At 41.3% G+C, this 19,790-nt stretch overlaps 1 protein-coding gene across 2 annotated transcripts in view; it reads left to right on the top strand.

The window, feature by feature from the left end:
- Positions 1-19,790, top strand: part of TSPAN12 (tetraspanin 12) — a 46,039-nt gene that overhangs the window by 985 nt on the left and 25,264 nt on the right. For both annotated transcript variants that reach the window (XM_063323255.1, XM_063323256.1), the window contains exons 3-4: positions 13,575-13,657; positions 14,299-14,434. In XM_063323255.1, the coding sequence (XP_063179325.1) occupies positions 13,575-13,657; positions 14,299-14,434 (219 nt within the window). The remainder of the gene's footprint in view (positions 1-13,574; positions 13,658-14,298; positions 14,435-19,790) is intronic.

The raw sequence follows: 19,790 nt of genomic DNA, 5'->3' as shown, positions 1-19,790 counted from the left end.
ATAAATACACGTGTGAATTTGTGCGCCTGTAACGTGTAGAGAGGGAGATACTCACGAGTGCTGTGGCTTCCCGACTGGATGAGTTTCAGAGCATCCCGTGGCCCCAGCTGAACTCCGAGCTCTCGCGGGTACCTGAGCGGTCAGCAGCTCCGCGAAGGCCTTGCCCGGAGTCTTTTCTCTGCGTTCAGTGGCCAGATCCTAACTGGCAGGCAAGGCCTGGGGTGATTTCTTTTGTTTTCAGCATTTCAGTCACAGCTGTATTTATAGCAGCAGGGATTCTTGCTCTCCAGCATAAGTGGGTGTGATCAGCACTTGCTCCTAAACTTTCGCAGCTCTGGACAAACAGCGTGATGGAGGTTGCTCAGAGTTCTCCCTCACTTGGACCAAATGAAATCTTCACCTGAATAGTTGAGATTTATGCTGCGTAAGTGTAAGAGAACGAAGGGGCAAAAGGTGTGGCATCCCACAACTGTTCACAACCACGGGCTCCCGAGGTGCTGTAGACTCGAATGTTGCACGGATAGTATATGGGCTGGGACCAAGCTTAGTTTGTAATGGGATTGAGATGAAGTCCCGTGATTACTGAAAATTAAGTGGAGATCAGAATATGAATGAGAGAGAAGCGATAAACAGCATTTGATACAGAATGGTACTTTATATATAATGCAAGTGGTCTGAAATTCTGTTGAAAGTATGTAGCTTTGTATATTGTGTTTAATAGAGGAGAAAAATAAGTTATTTCTGTAGTGCACATAGGAATAAAGCCCTTTAATAGGAGATGAGGAAGTCTTTCTTTTTTTAATAAAAGGATGTGTAATTGTTTCTCACATCATACATGTTTTTCATTGGATACTGTATAACATCTAAACCCCTATATTTTCTATTAAGATGAAGGTTGCCTGGGTTCAGCTGACCTGAGTTCAACTTTGAATTTTTACACATATGCTGTTAGACTTGAGTGAACAGACATCCACATGGTTGAAAACATCTTGCCCTGCCCTTTGCTGCGTTCCTCTGGTTTCCATGATTCCTGCCTTGAGCTGTCCTCATCAGTTCCCATTCACACCTTAACTGACTGCTGTCTTTGTCTCCTTAAACTTTCTCTGCTCTTTTTCCTTGCACTCCATGCTTGTTGCCTGCTGTGTCCCATCAGGTTTATTATTCAGCGACAGCTTTTTATGGTTGAAGCAGCCATTTAGGTGGTACCCAGGTTACTCAAGAGGTGATACCCTCGTGCTGTGTCAGTCTATCTGTTGTGTGGTGATGGGGGCCTTAGTGCTGGAGCCGAGCGCTTCATTTCTCAGCCCTGAGATGCTTTCTTTGTGTAGGAAAGCCTGCACCTATCTCTGGAGGGGACTAGTGCGTTGTGTTGCAGTTCCTTTATAGGGGAGATCAAGGTCTTACCTGGGAGATTTAAATTTGTCTGCCCTCTTTACTCAAATTTCAAGTTCCTTTCCATGTGAGATTGTTTCTTCCTACTTTTCATTGTTTTGTTCATGTGTTTGTCTGTTGTGGACCTCAGGCGTGGAGATACACAACACCTTTGAGCTTGGCAGTGGAACAGCACTAGCTACATCTGTAATGTGGTGCTGCTGTTAACTTTGTCCATTCTTAGTGGATGTCTAGATTTGGTTTAAAGCATTCATGGCTAGAAATAATTTCTCATTCGTTAGATTTTGTTGCCCTTTAAATAATGATATCTCCGATCACCCTTAACTACAAAGTGTTATTTATTTATTTATTTTAAACACACCCCCCCCCCCCCAGTCATATAGGAAAAAGGATCTTTTGAGTCTGTTGTGGCATGACAAGTCCTAGGGAAGAAAATGGTAACTTCTCACGCTTGTCTCCAAAATATAAAAAATGTCTGTAATTAATCTTCCTAGAGCTAGGTCAGGACACTGGAAATTACACCCAAGCAGCTAAGTGAAATCTGCGTAGTCCTGAAGCATGTGAATATGTAATTAAATGATAAATCCCAGTATAGCAGATGACTTGCACCACAGATGTTGCATAGAATTAAAGCTGTCTTCCATAATGTATATAAAATTAAAGGTGTTGGAACTCAGATGAAAAATTGGCCAGTCCATTTGGAGTTCTTTGCATTTTACAAAGCAGATGAATGCAATGTTTTCATTCAAAGCAAATAAACAAATAACCAAAAAACCCTGAGTCTGCCAGAATTGTATGGTAAGAAATAGGATGCACGGTGGGTGGGTAGTTATAAATGTATTGGAGTTACATCAGACTTCTTTGGAGCAATGTGTGTGTAAAAACCTCTTTCTGCTTCCTGTCTGGTCCTGTTCAGATGTGTGTTCAACAGCTAAATACAAATCTGCTACAAGCTGCTTGTTGTAGTGAAATCTGCCATATCTCCTCCTCTGTCAGAGCCTGAATTTTCTCGCGTTGGGCTCAGTGGGAGTTTTCCCCCTGCCTTTTCTGAGTGTCAGCGCGTGACCCCATGGGGCAGAGTTTTCTTGTGAAAAGCTTCCCTGGCAGCGGGTACCCACTGGTGTGGGGATGAGGGCCGTGATTTCCCCTTGCTGCCGCTCTTCCTTCCGTTTGGAAAGCTTTAGCTTGCCTGTTGCTTATGTTAGTGCTTACTGTGATAAATACCAGCCCAGGTTATGGGCTGGATGTCAGGAAGTTTAGAGTAGATCAGCCCCTTGAAAATGTGCAGCCGCATTCCTCCTGCATCCTGAGCGTGGTGGGATCTGTCCCAGTGGGTAAAGATGAGAGCAACGTGCGATTCCAGGCTCCGTGCAGACCTGCCAATTTGGGATGCATACGTGTGATTCTCTTCAAGCCCAGTCTTGGAGGGTTTTATGCTTTCTCTTGCTTGCTCCCTTCCCAAGGGCTGTTGCCTTCAAACGTCTTCAAGCCTATTGATAGCTCAGTTGCTGTGTCAGTTACCACTGTTTGGCTGAAAACAGTGAAGATGTGCATGTTGACTTTTTAAAAGCATGGGTTTGTTGAGGGTCCTGGCTAGAATAGGGTGACATTCTCTCCTTGTTTCACTGTGGTGGTGCCCAGCAGTAGGTCTTAACCACACATTGTGCGAACGGATTTCTTTCTCCTCCTGGCGGGGGGATTGATGCTTTTGAAGGCCTGACAAAAGCTGAGCAAGAGCCAGGAGTCACTAGTATGTTTTGATTGTCAGCCTTGTAGAAAGGAACATCTAAAGTAAGCTTCAAGCATGTTGTGTGTGCAGCTGTCCCAGTGTGTGTTTTGTGGGAATCCAGCATTGTCATTGGCAGACTGGTGAGGGCAGGCTAGTGCACGTGAAGCTCCTTAAGAAGATGTTATGCATAACAACTGGCCAATCTGACCATCGATCTCGCTGAAAAGTTTAAGATGCAGATGGTTGCCACCACACGCTGGTGTCTTTATAATTTGGTTGCTGTGGGAGTCTACAGAAGCAGAGAAGTGAGAGAACTTTTATCAGTCACTCTGCTGCCATCCTTGTAGCTTCTCCAGGGCATTGCTTGTAGTGTACAGCTGTGTGGTGTCTATTTGGAAGGAAACTTTTTTTACTGGGCTCAGATGATGAGCTGTGATGGGGAATTGTAGACAGGGTGATGTACCTGTCTGTGCGTGAGAGGGAAGCTGGCAATGTTGTTTGTTATGCTTTTTGTCATTTTTGGCCTGAAGGCTGCTTAGCTGTAAATAATTCATAAGCAATCAATTGGAAGACCAAGGCTCCGTTTTAGTGGTTCATCCTGTTTTGGTAATGGACCAATAACTGTATTGCCTTTACTGCTCCAGAAAAACACTGGTTTTGTGGATGTGAATGGATTGGTACTTCTGGAGCTGCGACCTGCAGCAGATCTTGAAAGGTGTTTTCTTCTAAGGTGGGAATAAATCTGTTGTCAGCGTGCTAACTGTTGTTGATTAAATGACTGACTGTGGTAATAGACCTGATGATGCCCTTCTGGAAGCTGTTTCCAAGGTCAGTTGAATCGTGCATCTGACTGCTTGATGTCTCTTTCAAAGTAACAGGAGTTGCAGTTCCAGGACCTCCTCGGTCTTCTGGTTTCCTGAAGTTTTTTTGACAGTGCCCTGGACAAGGAACTTCAGACTACGTCCTGCAGTTAACATTTGGTTTCATTCTTCTGTCATCCTCATGTATAAATAAGCATGAGAGACCCAACTTGATTTCTGCAGGTTTCTGATCTTACACTCTGTAACACTGCTATTTTCAGCATATTACATTCCGGACAGCCTAATAAAAAGAGAGGACCTCCAAAGATGCATGATTTGGTGTTTTGTAGTCAAGACTTAGTGCTTAACTAAGCAGATAAGTATCTTAGTGGTGCTTGAGAGAAGATATACTCCTACTGCTTCCTAATTTTCTGTTCTTAGTGGCAGTACTGGTCCTTATTATCTTGAGATGGAATATGTCAGGACTTGGAGAAATTTAGTTTTGATAGCTCTACAAACATATTTTATGCAGTTTATGAGACTACAGAGTTTTTCGTTCTGCTGGGGCTTTTCTGTATCAGCGAGCTCCTGATGCTGTTCCAGCTCAGTAGCAGTCATGAATGTAACATGAGCATCATCATTCATTTTGAGCACTGTATAACTTGTCCTCACGGAAATCCTCCTCACCACATTTTGCAGTGTTGCCATTGTTCATCTGTACTTTGCTGTTGCCTCTTTCCCAATTAAACCACCTTTGCAAGTGTTTATGCTAGGGAGACCTTCAGAGGCAGAACATCGTCAGCCTGTCACAATGGCACAGGCTCAACACAGGAGATTATCCAAGGGCAGTGGCCCCTCAGGGTTGTGCTAGAACAGGAACTAGAAAACTGTGCTGAGTACAGGGAAAATTCAGTGACCTGGCTACTTACACCAGTAGAGGACTGCGCGTAGCAATAGCTTTGAGAGGTGTAGGGCCTGTTTTACTTCCCTTGCCAGCTCAGCCACGTGTGTTCTTTCAAAAAATTATACATAGTCAAAACTGGTGAACTAGGCTGTGACAGCAAGTAAAAGCAGCACAATTTTTTGTCAGTTTTCTCATTTAAAAGAAAAAGCAAAATATAGCTAACATGCAGGAAAAAGTCTGTATAGACTTTCTGGCTTGAGAAAACTGCCAGCTTTTTCTTTTTTTTCTTCTTCTTTTTCTGGTAAGCATGTGAGGCGTAAAGGAGGAGCAGCTGCTGTTGTGTCGCTTGTAATTGAGGATGACTGTACTATAGTGGCTGGGGCAAATCAAAGTTGTAAGTTGCAGATGACTGTGTCATAGGTAGTAAGGATCTCTTAACCAATGATTAATAGTGTCACTGGATGTTTGAGCCAAGCCAGCGACGTTGCCACATCCTTCACCTTGTGAGGTTTTTCTGCCTGGGGATATGCTGTTTCTGTTGAGCAGTGCCCCAGCTTTCCTTCACGTACGTAGCCCTACCATCTAATTTAGACTGTGTGGTTGCAGGCAATAAACCCTCCTGGCAGGTAGTGGAAATTATTTTGCATCTATCTTGAATTTGTGCTTGTGAACAAAAAAATCATACACAATGAAAGAGGAGCAGGCTTTCAGTTAGTTTTCCTTTTGTTTTGAATACCTTGCACACTGAAATCTTCTAGCTTTGGCTATGTATACCACCTGAGAATTTAGAGCAATGTTGTGCAAGGAAGAATTTAGGGTGGTTAGAAGCAGTGGTATTGTGTTTCCTTCTTTTTCCAACCTCAAATGTTATGTGTTGAATCTTGTAATTTTTTGCTTCATTTTTCAAATCTACTGTGACATGAGGAAAAAAAATCAGTCTGTCCTCCCTTCCCTGGAACCAGATCCTGCGTAGAGGTTGTGTTTCTGCTGCTTTCCAACTTCCACTCACATTGTTGGGACTTGTAGGTACACGGAATGAATAGAACTAGGGTCAGTTTTTTAAGGACTATAAGTGACTGGTAGTACCCATTAAAATGAACACTGCCTGGCTGGGTACCTGTGACAGTGTAAACATGGTGTTCATTCTAGGCTAATATACTCTGCTTTCAGAGACTGCAGTGTAGACGTGCATAATTGAAACCTGATTTTCTTAGTGTTCTTGTATAAAGAAAAATATATTCCCACGGCTTCCGTGGGAATATGGTGTCTTTTAAAGGAATGTTTTCAGCAGAGCAAGCTATAGGAGGAATTTTAAAGGACCAGAAATACTTTTCATTCTGGTCTTTGAGAAATCTCTTACTTTTTGATGTCTTCAAGGTGCAATATTTATATCGCATCATTACCTTACCAGATTGTGTCCTAACAAAGTAAAGCAGAGTTCAGTCATAAATTAACTTTGTATGTATTTCTGTATAACCTTTTATCCCACGTATCTTCATAGGTGATGTGGCTCACCCTGCATGGCGTGTGGATGGGTAGATGAGTCTCTGCAAAAGGGTCCTGAAAAGAGAGTTGCTTGATACAATGATGGAAAGGAAAAAATAAACCCAGACCCCACCCTAGTGTTAGAAATGACATTAATATACTTCTTAATTGGCATTCAGAAATCCAGTAAAACCACAGACAGTTTTTGTGTAATCCTCACCATTAACTGTGTGGAGCTCATTACATCAACCTTGAGCATGAAGTCACAAACCCTACCTTTAAATTCACATTTCTTTCTGTAGAAGATAGATACCCAGTAATTCATGAATCCCCAGGCACTGCTTCTGTATCATGAAGATTTTCATCATCTCAAGAGTCTGTGGTAGACACTAGACAAGACTTATATTAATTATACCTGGTTTTTAATGTCTTGTAGCTATTTCCCACAGTATAGGGAACAGTTTAATTTCATGCAGTTTTATAGGAGCGTATGATTTAATTTGAAAATGCAGATTCATTTTAGTAATCCTCATGTGCTTATGGGTATTCACATGTAAAACAGGAAAGTTAAGTGATGTCCCCACAAGCAGCTGATATGTAGGTCTGTGGGTCATAGGAAATACATAGCCTTTTCTCGTATCAGTCTTCCAGCTGCACACCCCGGGTTTAAAAATCACTTGCCTGCTGTCTGTGCATCCAACAGAGATTGACTACTGTCTCAAAAAAAAAAAAAAAAAGAATATATTGTGTATAAGTGAAGACGTATCATCTTGATGGTGGTGGTGTGTGGCTTGTGATATTGATCGGATACTTGAGCTCTGATCGTTGCTGCAGATTAACATGATCAGCAGCACATGCCTCTGCCTCCCCAAAGGCAAACGGTCTCTTGACAATGAGATGGTTGCTTTTGAGGGAAGAGTGGCACAAATAGCGTCCTAACAAGAAACGTAGTGCCTAGGTAGTCACAGAGAGAATGGATGCAGGAATATATGCAATTTCTTAGCCCTCTTTGCCCTTAATGTACCTTTTCATGACACAGCGCAGAATTTGATACCTGGGTCTGATGCTCAGAAGAATGGGCTGTGAGATGAACTGTATCTCAACCTGTTTACACAGTTGTGCTCTTACTGCACAGTTCTTTATGCTGCCCTGCCATAGGATCTTTGCGCAGCCAACTGCTGGAAAACTTGCCTGCTTTCCCCTTTAGCAGCCTGTCACTGCTCCCTCTGGCAGTTGCCTTATTGCAAAGTGTGCAAGTTCCAGCCCGTGCCAAACATGGAGCAGGTTGTTCACTCGCTGTTACAGCTGTGCAAGCAAACGCGGATTCAAAGTGCAAATAAGTACATGCTTCAGCTGTTTGCAAGTGGGAGGGGACCAAGGCATAACCCTGCGTAGGAACCTTAGCTAAAACGAAGTGTTGGCACGTCTGTAGAACGAAAGTGCGTTAGTGGGGAATAGGGGAATTTCCTTTTTTATAGGCCACCCTTCTCTCTGTAAACATTCAAGTGTTTTTGCCAGGTAATACAGAAAAACAAGACCTCTTGTCCCTCTCTCCCCCGCCCTTATGCCCTTCCCTCCCAAAAAAATGTAGCCGTCTGTTTGGCCAGGGATCTGAGTCATCTGTGTGTGTTCAATGATCTGAATATTGAACTTAATAATGCAAATGCTGTGAAAACATTGCAACGTGCTCTATTCATGACCTTGTAGTGATTTTTTCACCCCACCCCCCCCACACTTCAGTAAGTCACAGCTTAGGTTACTCAAATCAATTTTAACTGGAAAAATTTCTCAAGGATTATTTCTTTACTAAAATTAAAGGATGTATTCTGATGAATGTTGTCATATCTTGGAAGTAATTTCCTTGGAGCTGGAAACCTTTTCTGCAAAGCAAGTTGCTCCGTAGTGCTGCTAGTCAGCCTTCTGTACGGGTAGCAGAGCGTGGCCTGAAGTTATTTGTCCCATCTGTTTGAATAAAAAGAAACGTGTGTGATTTTTAATGTGGAAGGTACTTTAAGTCTTTCTTCCCGTTCAGTAATTAAGAAAAGCCACCCTTCTCTCCGATTTGAGCAAAGACACTTTCATTGTTAAAAAAATTAAGTTGTTATAGTGTTTGAATGAAAAAAGTGACAACAGAATGAAAACAGGAGTGTAAATAGTTAACAGCAATTGGAGTTGCTCCCTTAAAGACAGAATTTCATGTTTATTTATTAATTGAAAATTTTCCAGATTTATTTTCCAGTTTAGGTATGGCCTCAAAGACATTGTGACTAGTACTGTCACAGTAAGGGCTTAAAATATATACTTTGATGTTTTCATTTTGATGGATAATTTATGTACAAGAGGTCCAAAGACAATTTATGCTTGGAAATGACCACTTCTAATAGTTGGAGTCTATTGTTGGGTATTGTAATTCGGTTGTCTGAGAAAGCTCTAGTAGCTTTAAAAACTTTATGCTATAAATTAGTTTGAATTTTTATATATTATTGTGTGATCTGCATATTGCTCGTATATAAAAACAAAATTTATTACCTTTGTTTAATCAGGGTGAAAATATATTTAAAATAAAGTATGACAGAAGGCAGTTTTGTAAACTCTTCAGTGTCATGTTGATGGCTATATAACATACTGTGATGGTTCAGAATGAAACCCACAGTGACTTGTGCAGCCAGCTGCAACAAATAAACATGTTTTACTGCCTACTATCATATTATGTTTACAGCACAGCAGACTGGCTGTCATCAGAGAAGCTTGGATGAAAACTTTCTGGTGAAATGATGTAATTGCTAATGTGGTGAGAATTATTTTGGTATTTTTAGTTCTCATAAACTTGCGTCCTTTCGTCTGATTGCTTGATACAGCAGTATTTTACATCTAAATCAGTTAAAAAACAATGGCTGAAGTAGGGGCTGCCAGTTTTTTAAGGCTGCCTTTTTTTCTGCCCTCCAAATGAACCAAGAAAAACTGTAATCAGGACCATGCCCCTGCCTCCTTGAAAATTGCATGGCAGTGAATTGCAGCGACGTGACTGCTGTTCGTTGTGGGTGGGTCTGGATGCACATCAAGGTTTTTGGGGAGGTTGTTTCTGTTCCTGCCTACCAAGCCCATGGGCTGTTGTGCTGCTGGTGTTAGTGTAATTCCGCTGCCGCTAGCTGAAGATCTGCCTCTGCCCTAAGTAGTGTGAAGTGGTGGTTGCCTGGAGCCTCCTTCATGTCCACTGTCACTTGAGGATGCTTAGCGCTTTACAGGGCAGCACATGCATATGTTGAGCCATACGCAGGAGGCTGTGGAGGTCTGGTGTGTGGGGGGTTCTCTGTGGTTCCACTGTGGTTGTGGAGTAGGTGAGCAAGCTTTTTGAATGAAGTGAGAGACCCTTCATAGAGAGCTGCTTCGTATGAACTGAAAGTGTTCATGTAGTTACATTATTGGTGAAGGTTATGTTTCCTGTGTGAAAGGAAGCAGGGTGTTCCTGCCCAGAGGCTCGCTTTTGCATATCGGAAGGGATATGACTTTTTTCCCAGCATTTATCTTTGCTAACGAAGAGCTACTGAGCACCTGCCAGGTTACGTGCTGTGAAATACACCTTCTTGTAATCAACCTATAGCTGAATTGCTTTTTTGGGATATCACAGTTTGCTCTTTCACAGGCCTCTCTGTTCAAGAGGAACTTCTTGAGTATTTGACTATTCTCTTTCTGAGCAATGTCTTTATGCTGCCCCAGTTTGACAGTGTTACTGACTTTCATGGGTGTGAATCCAGTGTGTCTCAGCCCTCTGGCTTTCAGGTCATTCGGAGTAATAATTCACTTTGGACTTTCTTCAAAACAGGGTGACAAAGGTGCCTCCCAAGGAATTTGTCTGGTTGGCAGGAGGGTGTTGTGCATGTAATGTGCCTGTAACATCTGTGTAGCAGTGAGGTAAGGTGTTGTGCATGTATGGTATTAGAGAAATGCTGAGCTAGCTCTTGTGTTGATACCATATGTGCCTCGTAGGCGTAGCAGAAGTTCAGTAGCACCTGAAGGAGTTAATGGTGGTGAGATCCTTCAGGGCACGGGGTAGGTGAGCGTGTGAGCTGTAGCCTGGCTCTCACAGAGATTATAGGGGGAATTTTCTTGCATGTAATTTATGTCCAGCAAGAAACAGTAGTAATTGGCTTTTGGGTATTTACACTGAAGAAGAACGGCCAGGGGGATCTAAATGGCTAAAAGCTTTTTGAATGAAGTGGGAGACCTTTCATAGAGAGCATCTTCATATGAACTGAAATAGTGTTCATGTAGTTACATTATTAGTGAAGGTTATGTTTCCTAAGTGAAAGGAAGCACCTTTTCTTCCAGTTGCTATTCTTGATAAGCGAAAAGAGAGTCATGTTGCATGATATGGCCATTAAGCGTTTCTGTAGAAGTTATGTGGCCGTGTGTTGGCCACAGCTTGGCGATGTGTCTGCCTAGGCTTTCCCCTCACTGATTTTATGTGGGGAAAAAAATACATATCTAGGTAGGGAAAACTCAACTTAGATCAGAAATATAAGTTCTCTTCCTTCGTGATACATCTTTGTAGGCAAGTCCTTTCTTCTAGCAAACTGAGTGATTCTCTCAGTGGCAGGGTTCTGCTCATTTCTTTTGGTTTCTGGGAAGTTCTTTCTGTCCCCTCTGCCTTTTAGCTGTTTGCTCCATGATCTCCCTGTTGTCTCCGAGTAACCTGCAGGCTACAATATCCTTGTGATGACTGTTTTGCCTGCCAAATGTTACCTCTGTTGAAGAAGCGATCTCTTGCCTTCTTCCAAGGAATCCACCTCCTCTCCTTGCTGTACGGGAATATATTGCCGCATACCGAGCACGGAACGAAAGCGAGTGCAGCCTGCGAGTTCCTAATAGAGAGCAGGGACTGGGCAGTCCACCAGTCTGGCATGGGAGGAAGAGTATTATTTAGCAAGTGAACATTTTTCTGGTACAGATTTTGTAGCAGGACCATCTGGCTCTTATTAAAAGTTGCTGGGGAGCGTGGTTTTGATGGACTTCTCAGTCCTGAGCACCACTGCTATAAAGCAAAGTAACCAAATTTATCTTAAGTATTTTGCTGTAAACAGAGTGGAAGTGTGAGCCAACACTGTGTCTGTGCGTATCGGCCTTACAGAGAGGTGTGGAGGGTTAAAATGTTTTCTGTTGCTTTTTGACCATAAGAAGGCAGGCTGGCTGCTTGTAGTTGTCTGTAGTTGTCTTTACCTCTCTTTGTGTTAGCAACATGTTTTTTATTGCTTGTGTGGTATATTTGCCTCATGCTTTCTTCCAAGGAGGCAGCCATTGTCAAGGAGTTTATCTAGGAGGAGGCTCTAGTCGTCATCTTTACTTTGCTTCTGCAGCTTCCTGCAAATAACAGAAAACGCTCTTTACTCCTACTGTTCCAGCAACCAAAACGGATCCCACAGAGCGTAAAGGACATGTGTGTACGTAGTAGACTTGCAGCATGCACTAGCTTTCAGGACTATGCTTGCAGCGTGCTGAGCACCCAGGGCTCTCACTGGCACCACCCAGAACCAAGGCAGCACATGAACTTTGTGCATCGGTTTTGAAAAGCAGGAGGAAGCCATGGGGTAGCCACTGGGACTTCTTGTGAAATTTTAAAGGCAGAAGTAGCCTGCTGTGGCCGTGCTGCAGGCAAAGGAGCCAGTAAGGACACAGAGAGACTTTTCTTAGGTTTGAATCTGTTAACTTGTTCTTCATAACAACTTTAGGGGAAATATTGAGGGCATGTGGGAAGCTAGCTGCTGAAAGCAACGGGGGAGATTAGCACTTCTCACTGATTTAAGAAGCTGTTAGTGTAATGCGGAGGTTTCCTGGAATACACCTAGGCAATGCATGAAAACATTAGTATTCAGGAGAGCCAGCATGCTTAGGTCTCCCTTCTTCAGCTAGACAGGGGTGCTTCTGAAGTCCAGAGTCTGCCAGGGTCAGCCCCTGAGCTGCAGTTCAGGCTTAGGTGCCACACGAGACTGATATTCCTAAATTCTCCTTTGGGTGTGATAAACCAGCTGAATTCCCTGAAATAGTTTGAGAAGTAAGCAGTGGCATTATAACTTTAACTTCACTCTGTTTTGTAGGAAAGCCTAGTAGTTCCCTCCTGTCCTTGAAGGAGTTTGTAGCTGTACCTCTCATCTTCTGTTTGGGGAGCAGTGCTCCATCTGTCCTGTGCGTGCAAGAGGAGATGCAGTGCTCTCAGGGCCAGAGAACATGCACAAAGGCGGGGATGACTGCTGCTGAGCCTTCCTCCAGGAGGAAGGGCATACTGACTTACCTGGCTGCTGTCATTGTATTACCCAGTGCAAAATACACGGACAAGTGCCATGAAGAGTGCCTTGTCCTCTAGCGGTACCTCTGCTACAGCAGCAGAAGAGCTGGTGCTGTCATGGTCAGTTATCTTCTGACCACGTCGTTTGGGTTTGGCTTCTCAAGAAAATCAGAGGCCAGAGCTTCGGCTGGTAGATCCCAAGTGTGCTGGAGCGCACGATGGCATCAGGTGACAGAAATCCAGGTCTGCTGAGGTGGTGGCAGTTGTAGGTGGGTTCAGTCTCAGGGGTTTGCTTGCTGTAGGAGCAGTCACGGTGAAACTGTAGTGGCTTTATGCCTCTCAAGTGCCTGGCAGGTTAAGTACCCAAATGGTTTGATGACCTGGGGTTTATAATTGAAATGCAGTAGTTTTATTGTCATTCTACGGTTCAGGGAACTGAGATGTAGTGTTCATGATATGACTACCTGAATGAGCGAGAGAATCAGATTCTTCTAAATTTGACCCCAAGACAAATCTCCACTTCTATGTGTGAGTGTATCACTACTGTTGTATCCTGTATGGGTTATTCTTCACTGGCTGCGTACCTGAAGATAGCTTTGTGGTTTCATACAGACTGGCGGATATCACCTGTGAGCCCTGAAAGAGTCACTGATTTTAGCAGCTTAAATCCTCCCTGTTGCTTCTGTGGTACGTTTTGCAGTGGTGGGACTTGAGCCAGCACTGGGATCACTCCACTGGGTGGAAGAGAAGGTATTCCAGGCATTAATTATCTATACTGGAAGATAACTGTCACTGTCTCCCTAAATACTTGGACAACAAACCAACTCTAAGCATACAGAAGATGGGTGTGGTTTTGGGATGGTGTGCTGTTCAGTTAAATGAATGCATGAAAGATGTTGTTCGTGATTGATGCTCTACTTAAATTATGAATGAACTTGAAATTTTTTAAAATGTGTGATAAATAACTTCATCTTTTCTTTTTAGTTGATGTCCATCAGCGTGTTAGGTGTTTCTGCTTGGATGAGAGACTACCTGAATAATGTTCTCACTTTAACTGCAGAAACAAGGTAAAGTTTTCCTTAAACTTATTAATCTATGTGGGTGATTGATTGCAGTTCATTCAGTATGGGAAGTTTCCTAATTAGGATTTCTAGAATTAAGAAGCCTTCAGTTGAGCTAATTATTGTTTTGTTAAAAGGTGTTTTTTTGCAACCATTTCTGGCATCAGTTGAAATTAGGGAAAGGGGAAAGAGATGAATTCAGTCTTGTTTTATTCCTGTGCCTTTCTCTTCTGACAGGGATCAATTTCTGGCCCTTTGCCAACATGTAACTATATTATATTACTGTTTGGTTTTTGAATACTTTATTCAGTCCAGAGATTTAGGAATGCTGTTAGTTTTATTATAGCAGTGCTTATGAGCGCTGGTGATGGAACAGGGCCTCATTGTGCTACATACTGTGCAAGTGCAGGACAGGAGGATCACCTTTGCCCCAAAGAGATTTTGGATGATGCATTACTTTCTGGTACCCGAATGCAGCATTCGACTTTAAAACCACATAGAAAAGATTTCTGTGAAACTTGTAAGGTACTGGAAATAACACATCTGCTGGTCTACCATTTTTGTCTTAATGGCTATATTATGTTTTTCTTCTGTATTGTTTTTGTGCGATTATACTTTTCTTTGATTCTGTTTCCGATTGGTTTTAGGGTGGAGGAGGCTGTCATTTTGACTTACTTTCCTGTGGTCCACCCGGTCATGATTGCAGTCTGCTGTTTCCTCATCATAGTTGGAATGCTGGGCTACTGTGGGACAGTGAAAAGAAATCTGTTGCTCCTTGTCTGGGTACGTTTCATAACCTCTAAAACCAGCTAACTTTTGCATCACTTCAATGGTGTAAGAAAAGTTTTAATCCACAGGCATTACATAAATACTGATTATTTTTTATTACCGTGTTGAGTTATGATATCGGTGAGGAATTGTAATTGCAAAGCACACAGTAGGAGAGAATTTATTGCCTAGACTGCATTATGCTGTGTCTGAAAGACAAGCAGTGTCTCACTGCAAAAATCCACTTCATCTAGTAGAGGAGTTGCTGAAGGGAAAAATAACTCAAACTCTTAAGTACTAATAATTATAGGAACGTGAGTCTGAGTGCTCTGAAATAAACCCTTATGCTACCCTTTTGTCTCTTGGCTGTGCGATAGCTAAGTAACCTAGGCTTTGCTTTATCGCAACAGTTGATTGTGTGCGTAAAGTAACAGCATTTGTAGCTAATGAAGGTTAATTCTGAGTACATTCAGAAGCTTTGCCCTCTCTTACATGGATGTGGAATTTTGCAGTTGCGTTTGGTTGTGAGCGAGTTTAAAAATAAATTCCAAGTACCCAGCTTTTTCCTTTGTTTGGAAGCTACATGACTGCGCCAACGACAGCTGAAAAGCCATAGTGTCTCCTGCACAAGGCTCTTTGTACAGTTTAACTGTGATGAGGCTTTGACTGTCAAGGGAGCCAAATACCTTTTTCTTCACGGGGAAGTCGGTGAGTTTGAGGACAATAAAAAACACACAAACAAAAAAACCCCAAAACCCCCAAACGGAAAAGCCTGTCAAACTTGCACAAATTTTAAAGGTTTAGAGTTTAAAAAATATTTAGACCATCAGCAACACTGAGATCAAGGAGTGCCATGTACCTGTATGCCTCTCAGAAATCAAGCTGGTAGCCCTCTGCAGAGTTGGGCTTTGTCTTTTAAGGTGAGGATGAGAAGGATTCCAAGCAGTCTGTAAGTCCGAGAGAGTGGGAGCAATAGAAGTGAAAGAGGTGTATCAGACTTGACTACCCAATTGCGGTATGAGAAAGTGGACAGGTGAAATCTGTCAGTTCCTGAGAATATCCAGAAGTCATACAAGTGGAGTTGGGCTCCTGGTGTTTTTTTCACTGCAGTGTGTATTGGTTTCTCCCAGAGTGCATACGGTTGTATTTTTCTTGGGGATTTGTGCCGGGCCGAAGTACGTGAAACCTGGACCTCACAAATTTTACAAAAAATGACCAAAAAAAAAAAAAAAAAGTTAGCTGAGACTTATGCGACCTTTGCTTTTATCTAATAGGAAGTATTCTGACTGCAGCTAAACCAGTCAGAAACTGTACCAAAGTTTGTATTAAAATATCTTTTTTATTTGAGAGGGTTGGAGTAAGCTTTATTTGAGATTTCCAGCTGGAGGTCTGCAGCAGAAGTGTTTTTCAATTGCAAGAGGGCAAATGCTGTTTCTCCTTTTAGATATTTGTTAAGCCTCTATACAATATGAAGATTGTTGTTTCAAAGCTATATAGTTAGGAAAAACTCTCATTTAAATCTGAATACTTTATAGTTATATAATAGTCATGCATTTTTTTAGTTCTAGGTCTTAACATTGCAATGTTAAAGTCAATGGGAACAAGTCCTAAGACAGATGTTACTTAGTTATGACCACGTGCATAAAAATAATGTATTAATGTAATTTCATGCCATATAATTATTTATCTATTACTCTTCCTTATGCACTTTAAAAGGGCTTTGTACATATTTTTGTGTTATATAAATAGTGAAAGTATTAAAAGATGGTAAACTTATTAAGCCCTTAGTTTTTATGGTAAGGTTACAAGATTATTTTCATAAAGTGTTTTTTGTTTTATAGTGGCGATAGTTTTTAATGTGAATTAATTAAAAGGCAAAAGCAAGTATATGATGTAGACCAATACTACATAGTATGTGGAAAAAAAAAGTTACGATTTTTGGTATAAGCCTTGAAAAAAAATCATAACTAATTCAAAAGAAAATGAAGTTAAAACTGGTTTTGGCCTTATTTAAACTTCCAGTGAAAAGAACAACTCATTTATAGCTTTTAATGCCATCTGGAAATAAATTATTTAAAGTATGTTTAGGCAGTCAAACTATACTGAATCAAAACAAGACATTTATGTCATTTTAAGTTGCAACATTTCATTTTCAGGAGTCTGAGAATTTGCTCTTGCTAAGCAAACTGATAAGCAAAACTAAGTGATATCTTCCTCAGTATGTTATTGTCTTTGATTGATTGTTAAATGAATGCAGTCGTGTTATACCACAGAAGTATGCAGATATAAGTCATTCATCAGACTAATCAGAAAAGTGATGGATCAACAAAATGAGCTTTTGTACAACCAGATGAACTAAAAGAAAAGAACCTTCATGTAAAACATTAACAACCTCTTCAATCATGCTTTTAATCTTCTTTTTGAAGTACATGAACAGCCATAATGATGGCATGCAGAGATATTTGGATACAAGTCTTGATGTTCCTGGCAGCATGCTAATTGCTATTGCTAATGTTAATTGAATTGGATTTTTGGAAAATCTAATAAAGCATGAGGGCCATAAAAATATATATATATGGTGTGAGATATTTTTAATACATCTGAATACATAATTATTTTCATTTGTTTTTGAAATTTTATCTTGCAATTAAATGCTTGAAACCTTGCCGGCTACACATGGGGCATAAATATAAATTGAACTAATGTTTACTCAGCTTAATAGTAAGAAAATATAACACCTCAGTCTTCTGTGGTTCATGCTCTGGGTTATTTGTAGAACCAGCATTTTAAAGGTATTATAATTTAAATTTTTATTTCTTCAGAAATACATAGTCCTGAAGGCTAGTTGGTATAAAGAGGCCATGTCTACCTTAAGTGTCTGTAATACCATTGTGTTGTGTGTCATGATTGACCAATGTCCTCATGTAGAAGTGGCTGTGATGCCAGCCTAAACTGGAAGATCTGGACTCCTCCAAGTCACTGACTTCACTGTATGAAAAGTCCAAGGATAAGAAACTAGAGTCCAGGTTTTGTGGTGCTTGTTACAGTTTTTCAAACAAGATTATTTAGATTGGGTTGTTTTTTTAAAATCCAGAACCGTCCTTTGCTTCTTCTCTTCTGAGACTCTGTACATTTTGGATTGTTTTTCAAGTCTGTTGTCCACATACCCTAACTAAGGAAAAAAATTCCCCCAAAAAACAGCCCCACATGCATATATTCTTTAAGCATAGTAAACTTAAGGGTGCGCGATTTTTTTTGACGTTCTTGTTTTAGTAAGACAACAAGAGTAAACTCAGTTGCTTGACAAGAAGAGCTTCATGAAAATCCCACTGGAAAATATTTTCCTGGCTGGAGTTTTTATTGCAAATTCTGGCATTTATAACTATGAGTTTTCTGTAATTACAGCATTCAAACAGCACAGGATTCAAATTTGTCTGCACATGTTTTCACAAAGGGAAAAACTGTTAGAAATATTTGATGGTCAATAGGGCAAATCCTCTTACTGATTTTTATCATAAAGTTGTCAGAGAAATAAATATTCCTCAGAGCTCAACATTGTTAGACCCTGTTGGTGTGTGGTCAGTTTGTTATTTCACTAAGGCAGAACCTGGTTGTAAATTGGAACTTGGCAGACTAAATTGTCTATTAATTGAGTTGAAACACAACCAGACAAACCATCGTTAAACTTAAACTGATCTTTTCTTTAGAAGCAGGCAAATATTTCATAAAGAGAAAAAAGGAAAAGATACTATGTTTTGATTGAAAAGGTAAACTGGAGATGTGACAAACCTGAGGTGAATGTGGCTGTTTCATGTCGGTGGTTCTCAGCCAGCTTAATGCAGTGTTGGTCAAAGTAGTTTCTGTGAAGTCCATCTGAAGGACAACAGGGAACCACTGACTGTATCACCACTTGGGGCAGGTTCTTCTATACCCACTTCAGTCCATGTGGATGCAGAGATGCCAGGGGTGATTAAATTTGGATGTCTGCTATGTTGCAAAATACCAGTAACTGCTAATGTCTTCCTAGAAGGGACCCTTACTCTGTGTGAAATGTTAGCTGCTCTACAGTACCACAGCACCAACTATTCTGCAGTACTTGTGGCTACAGTTGGCATGAATTACTATGAGAGTTTTGTGATAATTAATTTTTGTCTTTTTTTGTTTGTGGCAGCACGTATTTCTGCAGTAATACATAATATAGGTTATTTGTTCTGTAATAATACAGGATATTTGTTCTGACCCATGTGGACTCTTACCACAGTCACAGCTGCTCCAATACCTTGTACTAACATTTGGCACCGGAATTGTTATTTGCCAACCAGAAGTATTTCTTCATTATTTAACTACCAAGCATTGAAAGGGAAGAAATAACCGACAAACATATTTGGTGTAAATTCATGCAGTGTAGAACTAGACAGGACAGAGACTGAGTTCATTTTCGTGTTTTGTGCCTTTTATCAGCAGCTCATTTACGAATGTGGTGTGAGCAGGAGGACAACAGAGATTCACAAGACAGGCAGGTCTGCCTTGTTGAAAGTTGGGTTCAAGTGGGTTTACAATACTGTGGTACAAGTTTGATGAGAAGCCAGTACTGTGCTGAAATTCAAATTCAGATAGTCAGTGGGTCAGTAAGGGGCTGGACGTGTAGCTTGCACTTTGAAGTGCTGCTTGTGTGATGTTCCACTTGTAAGAGAAAATAACTTAAAGTTCACCAATTTTTATTATACCTCAGTAGTTTCAGGGTTTTTTTTAATCTTTCCATATTTCTAACTTTCAATTCAAAGGTGAACTCCTTGAGGAGATGACTATACTAATAATTATTAAACATCTTTTTGCCTTGAAATGGGATAGAGGGTAGGATTCTGTCCTGTTCAGATCAGGTTTTTTAAGGTTGAAGCAAATTACTAGATCTTGAGATGGGTGTTGGTGAAGGCACAGTGTCACCACAGAGCAAAGCGATGCTTTGCAAGAGCTGGGCTGCAAATTCCGCTGGGCTACCAGTGTGGTGGAGTGGACTGTGATGGACCTGGGGTCCAGTGCCAGCCTCTCTCTCTGCCTGTCTAAGCACGAGGTGTGTGTTGTTGACCTTGTCTTCTCCCAACGTAAACATACAGCACTGTGTATGTACTTGAAAGACTTTCTCAAAGGCAAGTGCTTTGCAGCGGTGCCTAATTTTCTTACCTAGGAGAGAGAGCTTACAGACGAGAGATACAGTTTGCCCAGCGTTATGGGTTGTTGGGAGGCACTTAGAGATGAAGGATGGAGCCTGCTGAACAAACCGCCAGCCAGAGCAGCTGCGTATTTGATCGTGGAGGGAAGAGCGTTGGGGTGGAGGAGCATGACAGGAATTGAGCTGGTGGGAGTGTCCAGG

Source organism: Chroicocephalus ridibundus, chromosome 1 (assembly GCF_963924245.1).
Source record: "Chroicocephalus ridibundus chromosome 1, bChrRid1.1, whole genome shotgun sequence".
NCBI lineage: Eukaryota > Metazoa > Chordata > Aves > Charadriiformes > Laridae > Chroicocephalus > Chroicocephalus ridibundus.
This window is presented reverse-complemented; position numbering and strand designations above follow the sequence as displayed.